This window comes from Akebia trifoliata, chromosome 14, assembly GCF_017979445.1.
Source record: "Akebia trifoliata isolate Shusen 1 chromosome 14, ASM1797944v1, whole genome shotgun sequence".
In the NCBI taxonomy this organism is placed as follows: domain Eukaryota; kingdom Viridiplantae; phylum Streptophyta; class Magnoliopsida; order Ranunculales; family Lardizabalaceae; genus Akebia; species Akebia trifoliata.
This window is the reverse complement of record NC_141388.1, coordinates 26,982,861-26,997,572: the sequence shown is the minus strand read 5'-3', so window position 1 is coordinate 26,997,572 and position 14,712 is coordinate 26,982,861. Positions and strand designations below refer to the sequence as shown.

Here is a 14,712-nt window from a genome sequence, read left to right as displayed (position 1 = left end):
GGGCCTCGAAGCCCAAGTTGTAAGCCCACGGTGGCAAGTTGTATAGGTTTAGGTGTATGTCTTTGCTTTACTTATTCCCTTGGTAAGAGGGGAAAAATCAATTTTTTTCATTATCATGCATATCATCAAAAAAAAAATAAAAAAATGAAAAAATGAAAAAAATGAAAAAATGTAACTTTTTTTTGACCAAGCCAAAAACCAGAGGCAATGTGCCTCATTTTGGAATAACAAACATATAAATAAAAAATAAAAATAAAAAAAATTTAGCCAAAACTTGTACTGGTCCGTATTTCAAGCACGGATGGGCATGAAATACATTCATCCGTACTTGAAATACACTCTATATATATTACTCATTTTATTCCCGACGTCAGTCTTGACAACTTTTGTTACAAAGGTAATACACTTCGTTACAAGAGTGCTTTCCCGTTTTTCAATTACATCTTCTTCTCCATTTGAATTATTTTTCTTCTTTGTATATGTGTTTTCAATCTTTTTTCGAAACCTCTTTTCCATCTAAAATCTTTTTCTTTTTTGTTACAACTCTATTATTTTTTTATTGATACTAAATTGATGTTACGTATTAGAGACATGTGTCACATATGAAAATATGTGTGATAACTCAATATGGCACGTCGATACACACACATACGTGAAAATTGGAAAAAATAACAACAAAATTTGTGTATCTAGAGCCAATGATTCTAAGATAACAAAATTCATGATCTACATCCCAATGAATTTTGTCTCTTGTTTCTTAATAAAACTTTCTTTAACAAAGAATTGTAACAAACCATGTAACACCATAAAAAATTATTACGTATATCGAGAAATTAAGTTACCTATATTGACCTGCTTTCATATTTAGTTTAGAATAAAAATATTATAAATTGTAACATTGTAGATCTAAAATGAAGATTTGTTAGAAAGAGAATTTGATAAATGAAATGTATAATTCGGGGATTTCTATTATAATCATGTAAAGTGGATAAAATTCAAAATTTTATAAGAAGCTCTTTTGATCAAATGAACGTTATCATTGAGTTCAAAAACAGCGAAAAACATAGTTTAGATTGTCAACGTACTTAAATCCAAGTTTAATATGATAAGTTACGAAAACATTAACTTTATTAAGAGAACTTAGGGCATAGGGATATTTTGGTCAATAGAGAAAAATCAATAAAAAATTTCAAAAATTTGAGATACACAGTTCGAATTGGTCTAATGTAACAGACATAACAAAAAAAAAATATTATTTAATTATTTTTTATTATTAAATATTAAAATAAAATTTTATTATAAAAGTGAGTTTAATTATAATTATTTATATAAGAGAATAGATTTGAAGTTATTAAAATATTAAAAAAGTGAAGTGTAATTAATATAAATATAAATATTATTATATTATATAATATAATATTATTAGTTATAAATATGTTAGTAGATTAGATGCAAGGTGTATTTATTTTATATGTTATATCATTATATTATTATATATTATATTTTTACTTGATATTCATTTATTTTTCAAAAATAGAAATAAAGATGAGTGGGTTTTAATAGTGGATTTGTGTACGTTACCTTCGATCGAGATGTAAATGTGTTTTAGATGTGAATTAAAATTCGGCACTGAAGAATAAAATATTAACGATGTCGAGATCTACTTAGTCATTGGATTATTTTATATAGTCACTGAGGGAATTAACTAAAAAAATCATTTTAATATCGTAGGAAAGTGTAAAATCCAATTGCGACTGTATGAAACTTATAATTTTAAATTCTTATTATAATTTTAAATAAAATATATTTTATTTTAATTTTGATAATTAGTTTCAAATTTATTATGATTTAAATTTAGAATTCATGCATAGAATTGTAGAATAATTTGTTTTATATCTTTTTTCTGATATTTTAATATTGTGAAATAAAAATAAATAAATTTGAGTGAGTGTAACCAGAAAATCCATTTGTTTAACAAATTCATTTTCATAATAACTTTTGTAGATTGTTCATTTTAAAAACTGTTAAGACACCCTATTTTGAAAGTGTATTTTCATTGAGTGATAATCTATAAAAAAATAAAATATTTAAGTTTAAATTTGAAATCAATAATGAAAGTCTGTATTGTTTAGAATAGGGAATGAGATTCTCAGTTGTATATGCTTGTGTTGAAGAATTTTTAGGTTTAGATTATTTTAGAACACTATGTAATAGGGCATGGGATGTAATTAGGATGGTAACCATGGGACGGTGTACCTGCATATTTACTGTTTTATGATTTACTACTTTCAATATATGTTGTATGTTTATAATTCTAGAATACTTGAAAATGTTATCACACTTGCAAATTTGTTTTCATTTATTTCAAATGAATTTTGACAAATATATTTATTATTTTTATTATCTATTAGAAAGGTAATGAATTCGTATAAGATTAATCAGTAGTTATTTTAAAAAACAAACAGTTAATTTAGAATAATAGGGATTTGCTATTCTCTCTAATAGTATGAGATACCACCTAAGAATACCATTGTACTTACTATTCGAAAAATTCATATATTATCTTTATTAGAAAATAACAAATTATATTATAAAGATGATTTATAGATGACTATGTTGATTGAGAATACATGCATACCATAGAGCTGTGATGAAGCTAACTTGTTAAATAAGTATTTACAGTCTATATAATCAAACAACTGTTCTCTGTTAGGGATCAACGGCCAATCTAAGTTAGAAAACATGGTCATAAGCATATTACAAAATGGATCATGATACATAGGAATCCAACCATATTCACACCCTTTCAGAGTAATTTGGTAATCATTATATTAGAATCAATTATAATTTTAGAATCAGTCATACTAGAAACAATTGTGATAGAAATATTTTTTGAAGAATGTTTATCAAGTCATTAAAATTAATTAATCCTTTATATCGAAAGCAACACCAAGCCCCTCATATTGAACATTTTAAGAACATTGTAAGGAGGGATAGTGAGATTGTGAAACCTTAATGACAAAACTTCTTTTCATTTTGGAAATAATATATTTTTATTTTTAAAATAGTCGATTACACAACTAATTAACAACATCATTAATATCACTCATAACTAATAATAGAGCCATGCTACCCATGATATTGCCTTCAAACATTGTGTGTACAGAGAATGATCGATTTTCCTCGAATTCACAACACTCATATCTAGATGAAAATCATCTATATATGGTTCTATGCACACCACTGCGATAACGGAGAACTGTGGGCAGTGTTACCAGTAGCCATTTATTTTTAACACCCTAGATCAAGCTCAAAATGAATTTTTATTATTATTTTAATTTTGTTCCTTTTGTATCTGACTTTTCTCATGAAATCTAGAAGGTTGTGGTGTTCGATGGCCAATTTGATAATCCATGTGACTCCAATGACCATTAGTAAGATTTGAAATCTTCCTAAGAATCATGCTAGCCTAGTTCATAAAGTAAGGTTATCTCATGATAAAGTAAGGGAGTTTTTGTATTAAAAAAATGGAAAAATTACTTAAAGGATTTTCATGGAGGGATTTTTTTTCTAAATAGTCCATAAGTTTTCAAGAGTTACTTGGCTAGACATTTAATAAACCTTTTCTTTTTAAATGTTACTTAGACTTCATCTCTCACATTTCACACAATTGAATGCCTTAACCACTTGAACTTATTGTTTTCATCCCAAAATAGGATTTTTGACATCTCAATCAAGTTTCGAGGACACCATTATGTCAAAAAGGATTTAAGAAAAAAGAAGAAGTTATTTTCAAGGGTTTTTTTTCAAATGTTTTGAAGATGTATGTAAGAACTAGGGTTTTTTTCTCAATAATTTTTGGATGAAAATCGATCGACAATGATTTATCTGGGTTGAAATCATTTTCAGTCGATCTTTTTATGTATTTTAATTTGAAAAACTCGAAAATTGAAAATTAGATAGTCAGATCAATGTTGAGTTCATCACTTTTGATTTGAAAAAAATGGTGAATTCGACTGTAATTAAAAAAAAAACATTGAGTTCAAGAGTAAAAATTATGAACTTAATAGTAGAAAGGACTATTAAGAAAGAAAAAGTTTGCATGTCCTGTCAAGGTGACACACAAAATTTAGGGTGGTCGATCCGGTAAATCTCTCTAGTTTATATCGCCCTCCATTATAAAATATGGAGATCTAGGGCTGGGATACTATCACAATCGCTCTTGAAGGGTATTATTGGTTTGAGAGTTGAGACTGAAACCTTTCCTAGGGTAAACTGGTTTGAGTTTTTATGTTTTTCCTTCATTCTTTTTCTACAAAGACATGAGATGTTAAAGTCATGCAGTTGAGCCATTGATGGAAGTCATTCATCTTTCAATTGCAATCTTAATCTTGACCGTAAACCCCAATTGCTTGACAATCTACAATGAAAAAAGCATGAGGTCACAAGTTCGATCCCTTCCCACTAAGGGTATGTCTATCCCCATCATTATTTTGCTAAATAGTTTCTTACTCTAATCCATATTTTCAATAATTATTTTGTTTATTATGTCTGATGAGTTTAATTTGCTATATTTGAAAACTTCAATTTCGTATAGTAAGGATAAGGGGTGTAGAGCAAATCGTGTTTGGGCTTAGGCTTGTCTATGGATCTTAAATGGACTGATTTTCAATTAGACCTAAGACTTAATTGCAGCTTGACTCGTTCACAGCATCAATCTTCTTGGGATTTTATTGGAAAGATGATTACTTCTAATTTCTATTATGAATTTCAAACCCCAATTTTCTAGTTTTTAATTTCCGATTAGTTTCTCTCAAATTTTTTGAGATAAGGCTTTGGTCATCTTAGCATTTTATCTTTCTCCATAGGCTATTAATCTGCTCGATCAAGTATATTTCGGGCCTGCAAGTAATATCCATTTAACCTTCTACTATGGCCCATGAAATTCAATTTGGCAGTGCTGATTTAATTTTGTCGTAGACACATTAGATATTTGGACAATTAATTCCAAAGCCAATTTGTTTTCTTATCAGAGGGACATAATCCTCACGCTGTTTGAAGAACTTTCATGCGAATAAATCTTGCATGATTAGTAAAATAAGGTGCATCTTTTCATTTTATGTAAGCTAAGGGTTATGCCCTTCTCTTTATGTACATTAATTGTTTTTAATGAAATCTTGCTTATTTAATAAAAAAATGACATATAAAAAGAAAATAGAAAAAAAAATGAACGAGCTTTTTATAGTTGAAAAGATTGAAATGTCCTCCACTACACCAAAATGACTAATTAGGAACATTTTCAACGGATGATTTTAAGAGTGCCTAATTAAGAACGGTTTATAACCATTCCTTACTCAAACAATCATGCCTAAACATTGCTAACAATATTTGACCTACCAAGTGTGCCTAAGTTTTATACGAGAACACACGATTTTCACCTTCTGTGGTTTTCTAGTACTCTTTGAATGGATTTAAAAGAAAAACCATCTCAAATCTCTTCAACTTTAGGGTTTCATAGCGAGAAGCTATCAACGCCAAGATTCTTCGGAAGTCTCTCGAACTTAGGGTTTTGTTTAATTTGATGTTGAGAAGCTATCGAAGCTCCAATCTTTAATCGCAAGCCTCAATCAGCAGGGGCGGAGCCAGGATTTTGCTCATGTGAGGGCAACCAAGAGTAGAAAAAAAATTGTGGGGACAATTAAGAGTGAAACAAATAGTTGTGGGGGCAACTAAGAGTGAAATTTTTTTTTTGTGAGGGCAATAGTGGCAAATTTCTTTATCCGCCTTTAAAATCTATCGCAATAGCACATTAATCCATAGAATTTGAAAACTCTTGTTGGGGCAGGTGCCCCCACTCAAAATCCGCTCTTGTCAATCAGATTAGGTAAATTGTGTGTTTTTAACTTAAGATCATAGATCTGAGTTGAAATTTGTTCTCGAATCGTCCATGCAATGAGAACAATAATTGATTCATCAATCTCGTCTCTAGTTAGCTCAAGTAAGAGTTGAATCCTTTTCGATTTTTTTTTTTTAAGCTTCCAAATCCATAATCTCATCTCTAGATATAACTCTCCATTGTTTTAAGTTTCCAATTACTTCCAGATCCAGTGCTTTAGTTCGTTTGGATTTTTGCTGAGATCTCTAATTACTTGTTCTTGTTTTTCTCCCTTATAATTCGATTTATGACAAGTTTTTCTTCCTTTTTAAGTGTTTAAATTGCGCTTTTATACCTGTTTCCATCTATATTTAGTTGTTCTTTTAGGCAGATTTTGATTTCATGAAAATGTATCAGTTAGTTTAATCAAGATTTCTGATTTGGTTGTATAGATCTGATTTGATATAGATCTTACTTTCGTGTTTTTATTCTCATTTCTTTGATCTCAAAAGAATTTGATTCGTCTGTAAAATTTACTGTGAGTGTTCTTTTTTTTTTCTTTTTTTTTGATCGCCTTTATTGTTGACTCAGTCTTTAATATATACACACATATTTAGAGACATTTAAAATTTTATTATTTTTGACTATTTCAGCCCAGTATGAAATTGGTTTTGCACATCGTGTTGATGTCGCATATGTGGCCTTGGCGAATTCAATAGAAACATTGAATAGTTCACTGAGAAGACGGTTCTCTATTAGGATCAATGATGAGTGTGAATGTAGCTTTAATTCTAATCTTTTAGAAGCTAAATTTTGTTCCATATGTGTTAAGTCATGCTTCAAAGATATTTTGGCCAACTTTGGGTAGATCACGTGGGATGTCCAACTTCCTAGTTTCCTGAAAAGAAATTGGTTTTGTAGTAAAAAAATGTGAAAATGGTACTTCATTTTTACTTGAAATGTTTTTCTTTCCTCTTTGTTTTTCATGTGTGGTGAATGTAGTTATAGAAATAGAGGCTTTGATCTTGATATAAATCATGGATTATTTTGTTTTATTCCTTTCGAATATGTCAGATTTTTTTGCTTCTTGCAATCATACTTCACCATTGTAGGCCTCCATTTTTAGGAAAAGTGAGGTGATTTTTGATTGATAGGATGCAAGGACCAGAAAATATTATAATTTTTTGATACTAAAGTTTTCTCAAATTTGTTTAGAGTATTTTTTGATCATGAGATTTTAAATGTGACATTTGAATCCAATGGTAACCAAACATATGATGTTCCACGTAGGGTGACTACATCATGTTCACCAACTACAATTAGCAAAGAAAAAGAAACCAAGAAAATGTTCACCTATTATAACTCTTAGACTTTAGACTGGCAGAAAAATAAAATTCAAATGGTGAAGATCTGAGCGTCAGTTTGAGTAAGTGGCAGACTATGTTTTCTAGGCAAGAGGTGTGTTGGAGGACAGAGAGGATCCCAACTATGGATCCACGGAGGTATGTGGTGTCAAGGGTCATGGCGATGTGGATGATTGTGTGAACGTTTGTTCAGAGTAGTAATTTGGGGCAATTGATGCAATTTTGGAAAGTTGGGCCTTCTCTGAATGGTGGGAGACCTCCACCAGATTTGGTGTCAGAGGTGGTGTTGGTGGTGGAGAGTAAAAGTATTAGAATAGATGTGAGTGTTACTGTAGGAGAGGGGGGGGGGGGGTATTAGTTTTGTGGAGACATTGATGGTGGTGGTGATGTGGTGGTTGCTATGTGGATGCATTTTAGTTCCTTTGCTTAATCAAATAATCATGCCTAAACATTACTAACAATATTTGACTGAGCAAGTGTGACCGGTCAGGTTATACTCTTGATTCAATAAGAGACAACTTCTCATTACTCCATTTATTTCCAAATTGACAGCATGTTTGGCTTGTTGATGTACTAGTTTTGATGTGCATCCCCATTTTCTTATCGCAGATTGTTTGCAACTATCAAGCATCCCAAATGGTAAATGGTATTGCCCATTTTGCTTAAATGCCAATGCAAAGGCAGCTGGGAGAGTTTCTGGAGTTGATTCTATTGAACAAATATCCAAGCGATGCATTCGGATTGTCAAAACACGAGACCGAAGCTGGTGGATGCGTTTTATGCAGGTGGGCTTGCAGGAAGCTTGTTATTGGACATAATATTGTTACTTCATGGTAGAGGGTTTTGTTTGTTGTGCTGATTTCCATCCTTTGTCATTCTGGTTATGCTTGAGCTTATGCTTTGAATTTTGCTTGTAGGCACGATGATTTTAGCAAATCAGGATTTGGTTCACGCACAGTCATATGAGTTCTCGATACACATAATTTTAGTATACAAATTTGAACCCCCCCTTTTTTTTCTCTCCAGTGCAAGAAGGGATTTCATGTTGGCTGTTTGAAGGATCATGAAATGGCGGATCTGAAGGGGTGTGTGTGTGTGTGTGTCAATGATCTGTTATTTTATTCTCATTTAGAGTTTCATCTTACCTATATAATAATCTTACCTATATAAATATAACAGGAATTGCCAAAAGGGAAGTGGTTTTGTTGCACAGATTCAAGTAAAGTCCACATTGTTTTGCAGAAGTTACTTGGTCGTGGATAAGAAAAGCTTCCAGACTCTCTTTCAAATGTTATAAAGAAGAGGCACGAAGAAAAAATTTCAATATCGAGACTGATCTTGATATAAGATGGAGCCTTCTTAGGGGAAAAGTTAAGTCTCTTGAAAGTAGACTCTTGCTTTCAAAGGCTGCAGCAATAATCCATGTAAGTAGTTATCAATGCATTGGTTCAATCAAATTCCTTTTTGTGAACTATTTTGAGGTTTTTTTTTTCATGTGCGTAATATAGTTTGAAAAAATATTTCAGGTTTTATTCTAAAGCTAGGATTTGTTGCAGATGAATGGTTGATGGAAGCCCAATTCACCTTCCATTTTCATTATAGTTATCTTGGATCTTGATCCTAAAGCTCAACTTGCTGGCAATCATGAACAAAAAATGAGATCACATGTTTGATCCCGTCTCCCACAATTTTTCAATTTGCTGAGGTATGTTTATCCCCATAATGACAATTTTTCTTGAAGTATTAAGATTATCCCATAACTGAAATAATATTTTCATTCATTAGAAAAATTCAATTTGTACAATGACTTACTTGATGCTGTTTTCTGGGATTACTTTAGCAAACCTCCCTAGTTTATTTCTTCCATAAACCCGTTCAAGGCTTATTAATTGATTCTTATTCTACATATTTGACAAACCCATACTTTGTATGGATTCATAATCTAGGTTTGATATTGATCTGATATGAACTGGTTTATTTATGCTTGATAAGTTTATTTTGATGTGAACCAATATTTAGTACACTTTAAACCACATGGTAAGGATTAGGGATGCCGACGAATTTGGTTTCGGCCTTTAGTATGGGTCTTAAATGAACTGATTTGTAACCAATCTTAAAAGTTAATCTTAGGAAAATTTTGGCATCGTTTTTATCATTTCTTTTTATTCAAGATCTTTTGACCTTCCTTTGATTGCAAAAAATGCTTCATGGGGGAATAGTCTTGCTTTACCTGAAATCAGAATTGTATAACAGGAGTTTTCCACGTAGTTTTTCCTCTTGTATATTTAGCCAAAAATAAAAAGTAAAAAAATTTCCAGAGTTGGGCCTCTCATTGTGTTGGCTGTAACCATACCCAAATTTAGTTTATATTTATTCCAATAGCTAAGCTTAATGATGAAATTACAATGCTAATAATTTATATTGAAAGGAAGATTACATATTAATTTAACTGATCTTACAAATCCTCATTTGAAATTTATCTATAAAGAATAACATTAATGTATATGTATGTTTTAGATATATCTATGTCTGTCCAACTAAGTTGAACCGTATCCGATCGTGGTCTGACCAATTTGATAAATTATTGGCCTAATCGTTGGTCTAGTTTTTAAAACATTGTTTGGTCAACTCTTAAAAGATCCGACTGTTTGGAAAAGAGTTTTGAAGGTAACAAAGATTTTGGACAAGAGTCCCCCTAGTATGACGATCCCCAAGGTACTGTGTTTCTGGTGAACAAATCTAAAGGTTAGTTTTTAATTAAATATATTCAAGTGACGAGGAAGTGTTGAAAGAAAAGGAGAATGTAATTAGAGAAATTGAATGATTGGTAGTGTACCATAACTTAACAGAAGTTGGTTAACAAATTGTGTTATGAAGTTACTTCTCTCATACCATTAACAATTATTTGGTGGATTTCTGTTCATTTGAATGGTGAAATGAGATTGAAATTGGCAAAACCCTGGATATATTGGGTATGGCATAAATGATGATGATTTTAAACATTTGAAGGTAGATTGAATGCAACAAGTGGGGATGGGATGAAATATAAATGCCTAACTGGTGAGCACTTGGCTCAACTTGAGAGAGTCTAAGGTAATTTGTCACTTAGCTCGCAACCATTGGATTCCTAGCTCATGTGCGAATATTGACCTTTGACTGTAATCTCGGGAGTTCAAATGTTTTACTTTTGGTATCTCCGTGCTTCTGACTTCTCAACTTCTTTGGGAACTCCAAAATTTGTCAAACCAGATAAACCCGTTTATAGGTCATGCAATGAATGAATAAAGAAAATAAACTCAAATACTTCATATAGCATTCATATGATGCATGAGGAACCATAATTGAAACTATGCTAACGTTGTTAATAATATGCTCGAGCTTTAAATTATTGTTGCAGTGAATCCTTCTCGATCGAAATTAGCCTTTTTGGGAATTTTGAAGCATTCATCACTTTTGACCTTATTAGAGTCAATATTTTAAAGGGACTACAAGTAGAAATAAATTCGCTGCTCATCCAAGGTAGGAATTGGTTGATAGGGTTTGCCAATCCTTCTTGATGGAAAGACCATAAGAGTACCACTCCAATACATTCTAATTCACCTTTGCCTGAGTTACATGGTCCATATCCTCTAATAAATTATATAGGCCGAGTTCTTAGATTCATAGATACAATTCTTTTGGCTTAGATGACTCTCAATTGAGAAATCAACAAATCCATGTTCCTAGTTTTATGAATACTGGTTTTGCTTCAAAAGGCTCAAACCCGTTGATACACCAATTCTTCTTCATGCCCAACTTCCCAAGTTTTCCAACACTTCGTCAAACACACCTTGTTTGAATGACTCTCTTTCTAATAGAAACCAACAATGTCTTCTAAACAAGATAGGGTTTTTTTCTTGAGGTTTGAAGGAAAAAACCTCAATATGCTTGGTACTGTATTGGGAAGGTGTGTCTTGGTTCTTTGCCTTTATTTTTGTTTCGATCTTGTATAATTAATTGCTAAAATGCAATATTTGTCCGATTTCTTTTCATTTAAATAAGAGTTAAATTGTTACACATTTTATTGATTAATTGCTATGGGATTTCAATTTTAAAAAGAAAAAGTTAGAAATTTAGAATATTTCTTTTCAACACACCCATTGTGATTGCAATCAAATAGAGCTGGTCAATTAAAAATGAAAAATCAGACATCTTGTCCTGTTTTCAATGTCTATTTAAAACATTTCACTTCTTAATTCTCTAATTATGGGATATATATAACATTGAAATTTACCAAGGGCACACGTTAAATTAAAGTGCATTAAAGACACTTTCAAAATAAGTACTTGAGGGTATTTTTGGTAAAAAAATATTTTGAGGGAAATTTGGGTAGGAAACTCAATTTTCTAGGTGTACTTAATGCACCTAAACATGTACCCTTATGGCACATGTAAACAAAACCCCTTGTATTTTATGGGATATGATATATGTAATTATAATGGAATATAAATGACTTTTTTAATTTACAATTTTGAATTACATTTCTACTCAATTTTATATGGGAGTTTCAATCTTGAATCCTTTTTTCTCACATGATCAATTGGAATGTGATGATAACTTACATCTTAAATTTGGAAAAAAAAAGCTTTGAGCACGAAACCTGAGGTACAAAAATGCACTCACTAACACTTCATGCTCCAAAAATCTTAACTCAGTAACTTATCTTCAAAAGATTAGGTTATCTTTCTTTTAATAGGTAATTAAAAAAACAAAATGAACACCTCTTTTTTTCCTTCGACAAATTCAAAAGACATGATGACTATTTTGATGGAAGGTTTAGATTCCATGATCGAGAAAAGTTTTAAAAAAAGGAAAATTTATAAATGCCCGTGTCTTAAAATCTTTTGTTTTTTATTTTTGTTCTCAATTTTATACAGGACGAACTTATAGAAGAGGGTTATGTGCAAAAAAATTAGCCAAGGATGGTCTTGGCAAAATACAGCAAAAAAACCCACTATGAGTGTTATTTGAGGTGAGTTTCTCAAATTCTCTTGAACTTCATTAATTTTTTTCTTTGTTAATAAATCAACTCTCTCAAAAAACAGGGCCTATCTATGTGAAAATTGGAAAATTTGACAGGAAAATTCAACGGGCTTGGCCCATGAATTTTAGTAATAGAATTTCGACAGCCCATGACTGTTGAAATTTTTGATGTTCCCCGATTCGACGGCTTAGAACCACCGAATTTCTCCCATCCTCCATTAATTTGATAGTTTCGGCCCGTTGAAAAACAAATTAATGGAGGATGAATATAGTGTCTAAGAATTTCTATTTGGACTATCAAGCACATTTTCAGAGAGGGTAATACAGTAGCAGATGCCTTGGCTACATATGCTTCACGTTCAAATGGTTCTAGATTTTTATTTTTTTAAATTTTATGGATGAGTTGCCTTCAATTGTCGAAAAAGCTTATATTTAGGTTGGACCTCCTTGGTTGCTAGTCGTTGGTACCCTACCTACATGTGTGCAATGTGTATGAATCACCGGTTTAAAGTTGAAAGACAGAAATACCCCTCACAAAGAATCAATATGGATTACTAGTACAACTAAATTTCAGGTTGGAGCTCCTTGGATGCTAGTCCTTCATACACACATGGCATGGAAGCCAGTTCAACTTTCATTTTCTTTGTAGTTATAAGATGACCTTGTAAACCAATATTTTATTTCTTCCATAAATAAAATACAATACCTATTAATTGATTCTTATTATATATATTTGGCACACTCATGCTAGGTTTAGTCGGGATTAGATTTTGATCCGATATGTTTTGGGTGATATATGCTTTGCAAGTTCACAATGATGTTATGCCCTCAGGATTAGGGATCGTGTACACATTTGGTATGGGTCTTAGGTTGACTCATTTTTAATCATGCTTAAAAGCCTAACTTTGGGTTGACAATGGATCGGAGGATCGATACTGAGTCAAAATATTAGAGCTATACAAACGCCAATTTTTTTTAGTATATGATCCAGATCTGATCCAATACATAAATTTTAGAACCAAATGACAATCGAGTAGAGAGAGTAAGTTATCCGTATGGGAATTAAATTTTTTTTTTAAAGAAAAGTAAATTTGGTTAGGACTTTTATCGAAATGGGTTGGGTTAATCCAAAACCAATCCGAAAATTTTTCGTATTTACAACGTTCGATCCGAAAAACCAACTTTAAATCTAAATCCTATTTTTGCACATCGGAATGGATGGGTATCGGGTAAAACCCAACCCATTGCCAGCTATAGCTTAAACAGAGTTGGATCTATAATTGTGCTAGTCGCAACCAATCTTGAGTGTTGAACTTACACCCTTTAATTTTTATCAATATTAGAGATACACCTTTCAATTTTGTTCGATATTAGAGATATCCCTTATTATTGATTGATGTTAGCACTAAGTCCCCACTGGCCAAAAATCCAGGCTCCACACCTACTTGCAATACATATCTTCTTGCAATATAATATCCAATTCACTGGGAATATGAAGCAAGGTAACAAAAACAAGGATTGCTTAGAAGTCAACCATTTCTTTTAAAGTTCTTAGATTTCACTTTTATTTCTGATGTAACTCTGATCTTCAATTTTGATAAACAATTAAATTTTCTTTTTCTTAGAAAATATCAAATCTAGACTTAAACAGAGTTGAAAAAAAATGGGAAAACATTAAAAGAACATAAAAACAAACTATTAAATTATTAAAGCAACATCATTTTCAAAGCTTTATCCTAAAAAATTTGGGGCCATCTCAAAAAATCATGTTCCACCTTTCAATTCTATTTAAAAGACATGTCTTTAGGGGGAAAAAGCCATGCCACTTGGCAATTCAAGCTTTAGTTCAATTGGTCTTTGTAATTTAACATCTCCTCTTTCACCTTGCAATTATTAGTATTCCACTTAAAAATCCAAGCGTTATATGAGTGCAAGATGGCACATGCACTTTAATACTAACTAAACCATGTGATTCCAGTGGTATTTTGCTAACTAGTATAGAAATCCAAAAACATAACAGGAGGCAATGATGACAAACAACAAATAACATTATTCATTTTGAGCCGTAGTAATAGTAAGAAGGAAATAACTTCCCAAAACTTAACCTAGAATAGCCACACCACGGCACTAAACTAACTATAATGTTATTGAGCCTGCAATTGCTTAACAAAATCGAATGTTAAAATAAGATCAGTAGCATATGAAAATATGACAGTTCTGGAAAAAAAAAATCACAGATAGAGCCCACTTTCACTTTGGCCTTCCTCTCATTCTTTTTAAATAAACAAATATGGAAAGAGAAAAAGAAATACAACATAAGGTAAATTACATATGAAACCTGGTAAGGTTGTTACACCAGAGCCTTTAATTTCCTGGTACTTTGAATGAAAGAGTTATGTTGTAGAGATTCTTCACGCCTTTGAACAGGTATGGTCAGTGTTAGATTAGATT

At 31.5% G+C, this 14,712-nt stretch overlaps 1 protein-coding gene across 8 annotated transcripts in view; it reads left to right on the top strand.

Moving 5' to 3' along the window:
- LOC147386640 (uncharacterized) overlaps positions 1 to 13,020 on the top strand; it is a 39,951-nt gene extending 26,931 nt beyond the window's left edge. Inside the window, exons 1-6 of one of the 8 annotated variants that reach the window (XM_086422811.1) lie at positions 4,162 to 4,470; positions 7,849 to 8,024; positions 8,266 to 8,324; positions 8,419 to 8,663; positions 8,796 to 8,944; positions 12,156 to 13,020. In XM_086422811.1, the coding sequence (XP_086278937.1) occupies positions 4,356 to 4,470; positions 7,849 to 8,024; positions 8,266 to 8,324; positions 8,419 to 8,536 (468 nt within the window). In that variant the 5' untranslated portion in view covers positions 4,162 to 4,355 and the 3' untranslated portion in view covers positions 8,537 to 8,663; positions 8,796 to 8,944; positions 12,156 to 13,020. Of the gene's footprint in view, positions 1 to 4,141; positions 4,471 to 4,608; positions 5,999 to 7,848; positions 8,073 to 8,156; positions 8,664 to 8,795; positions 8,945 to 12,155 lie in introns of those variants that run through there. The other 7 variants (XM_086422812.1, XM_086422813.1, XM_086422815.1 and 4 more) reach the window with 7 other exon arrangements.
- The last annotated feature ends 1,692 nt before the right edge of the window (positions 13,021 to 14,712 follow it).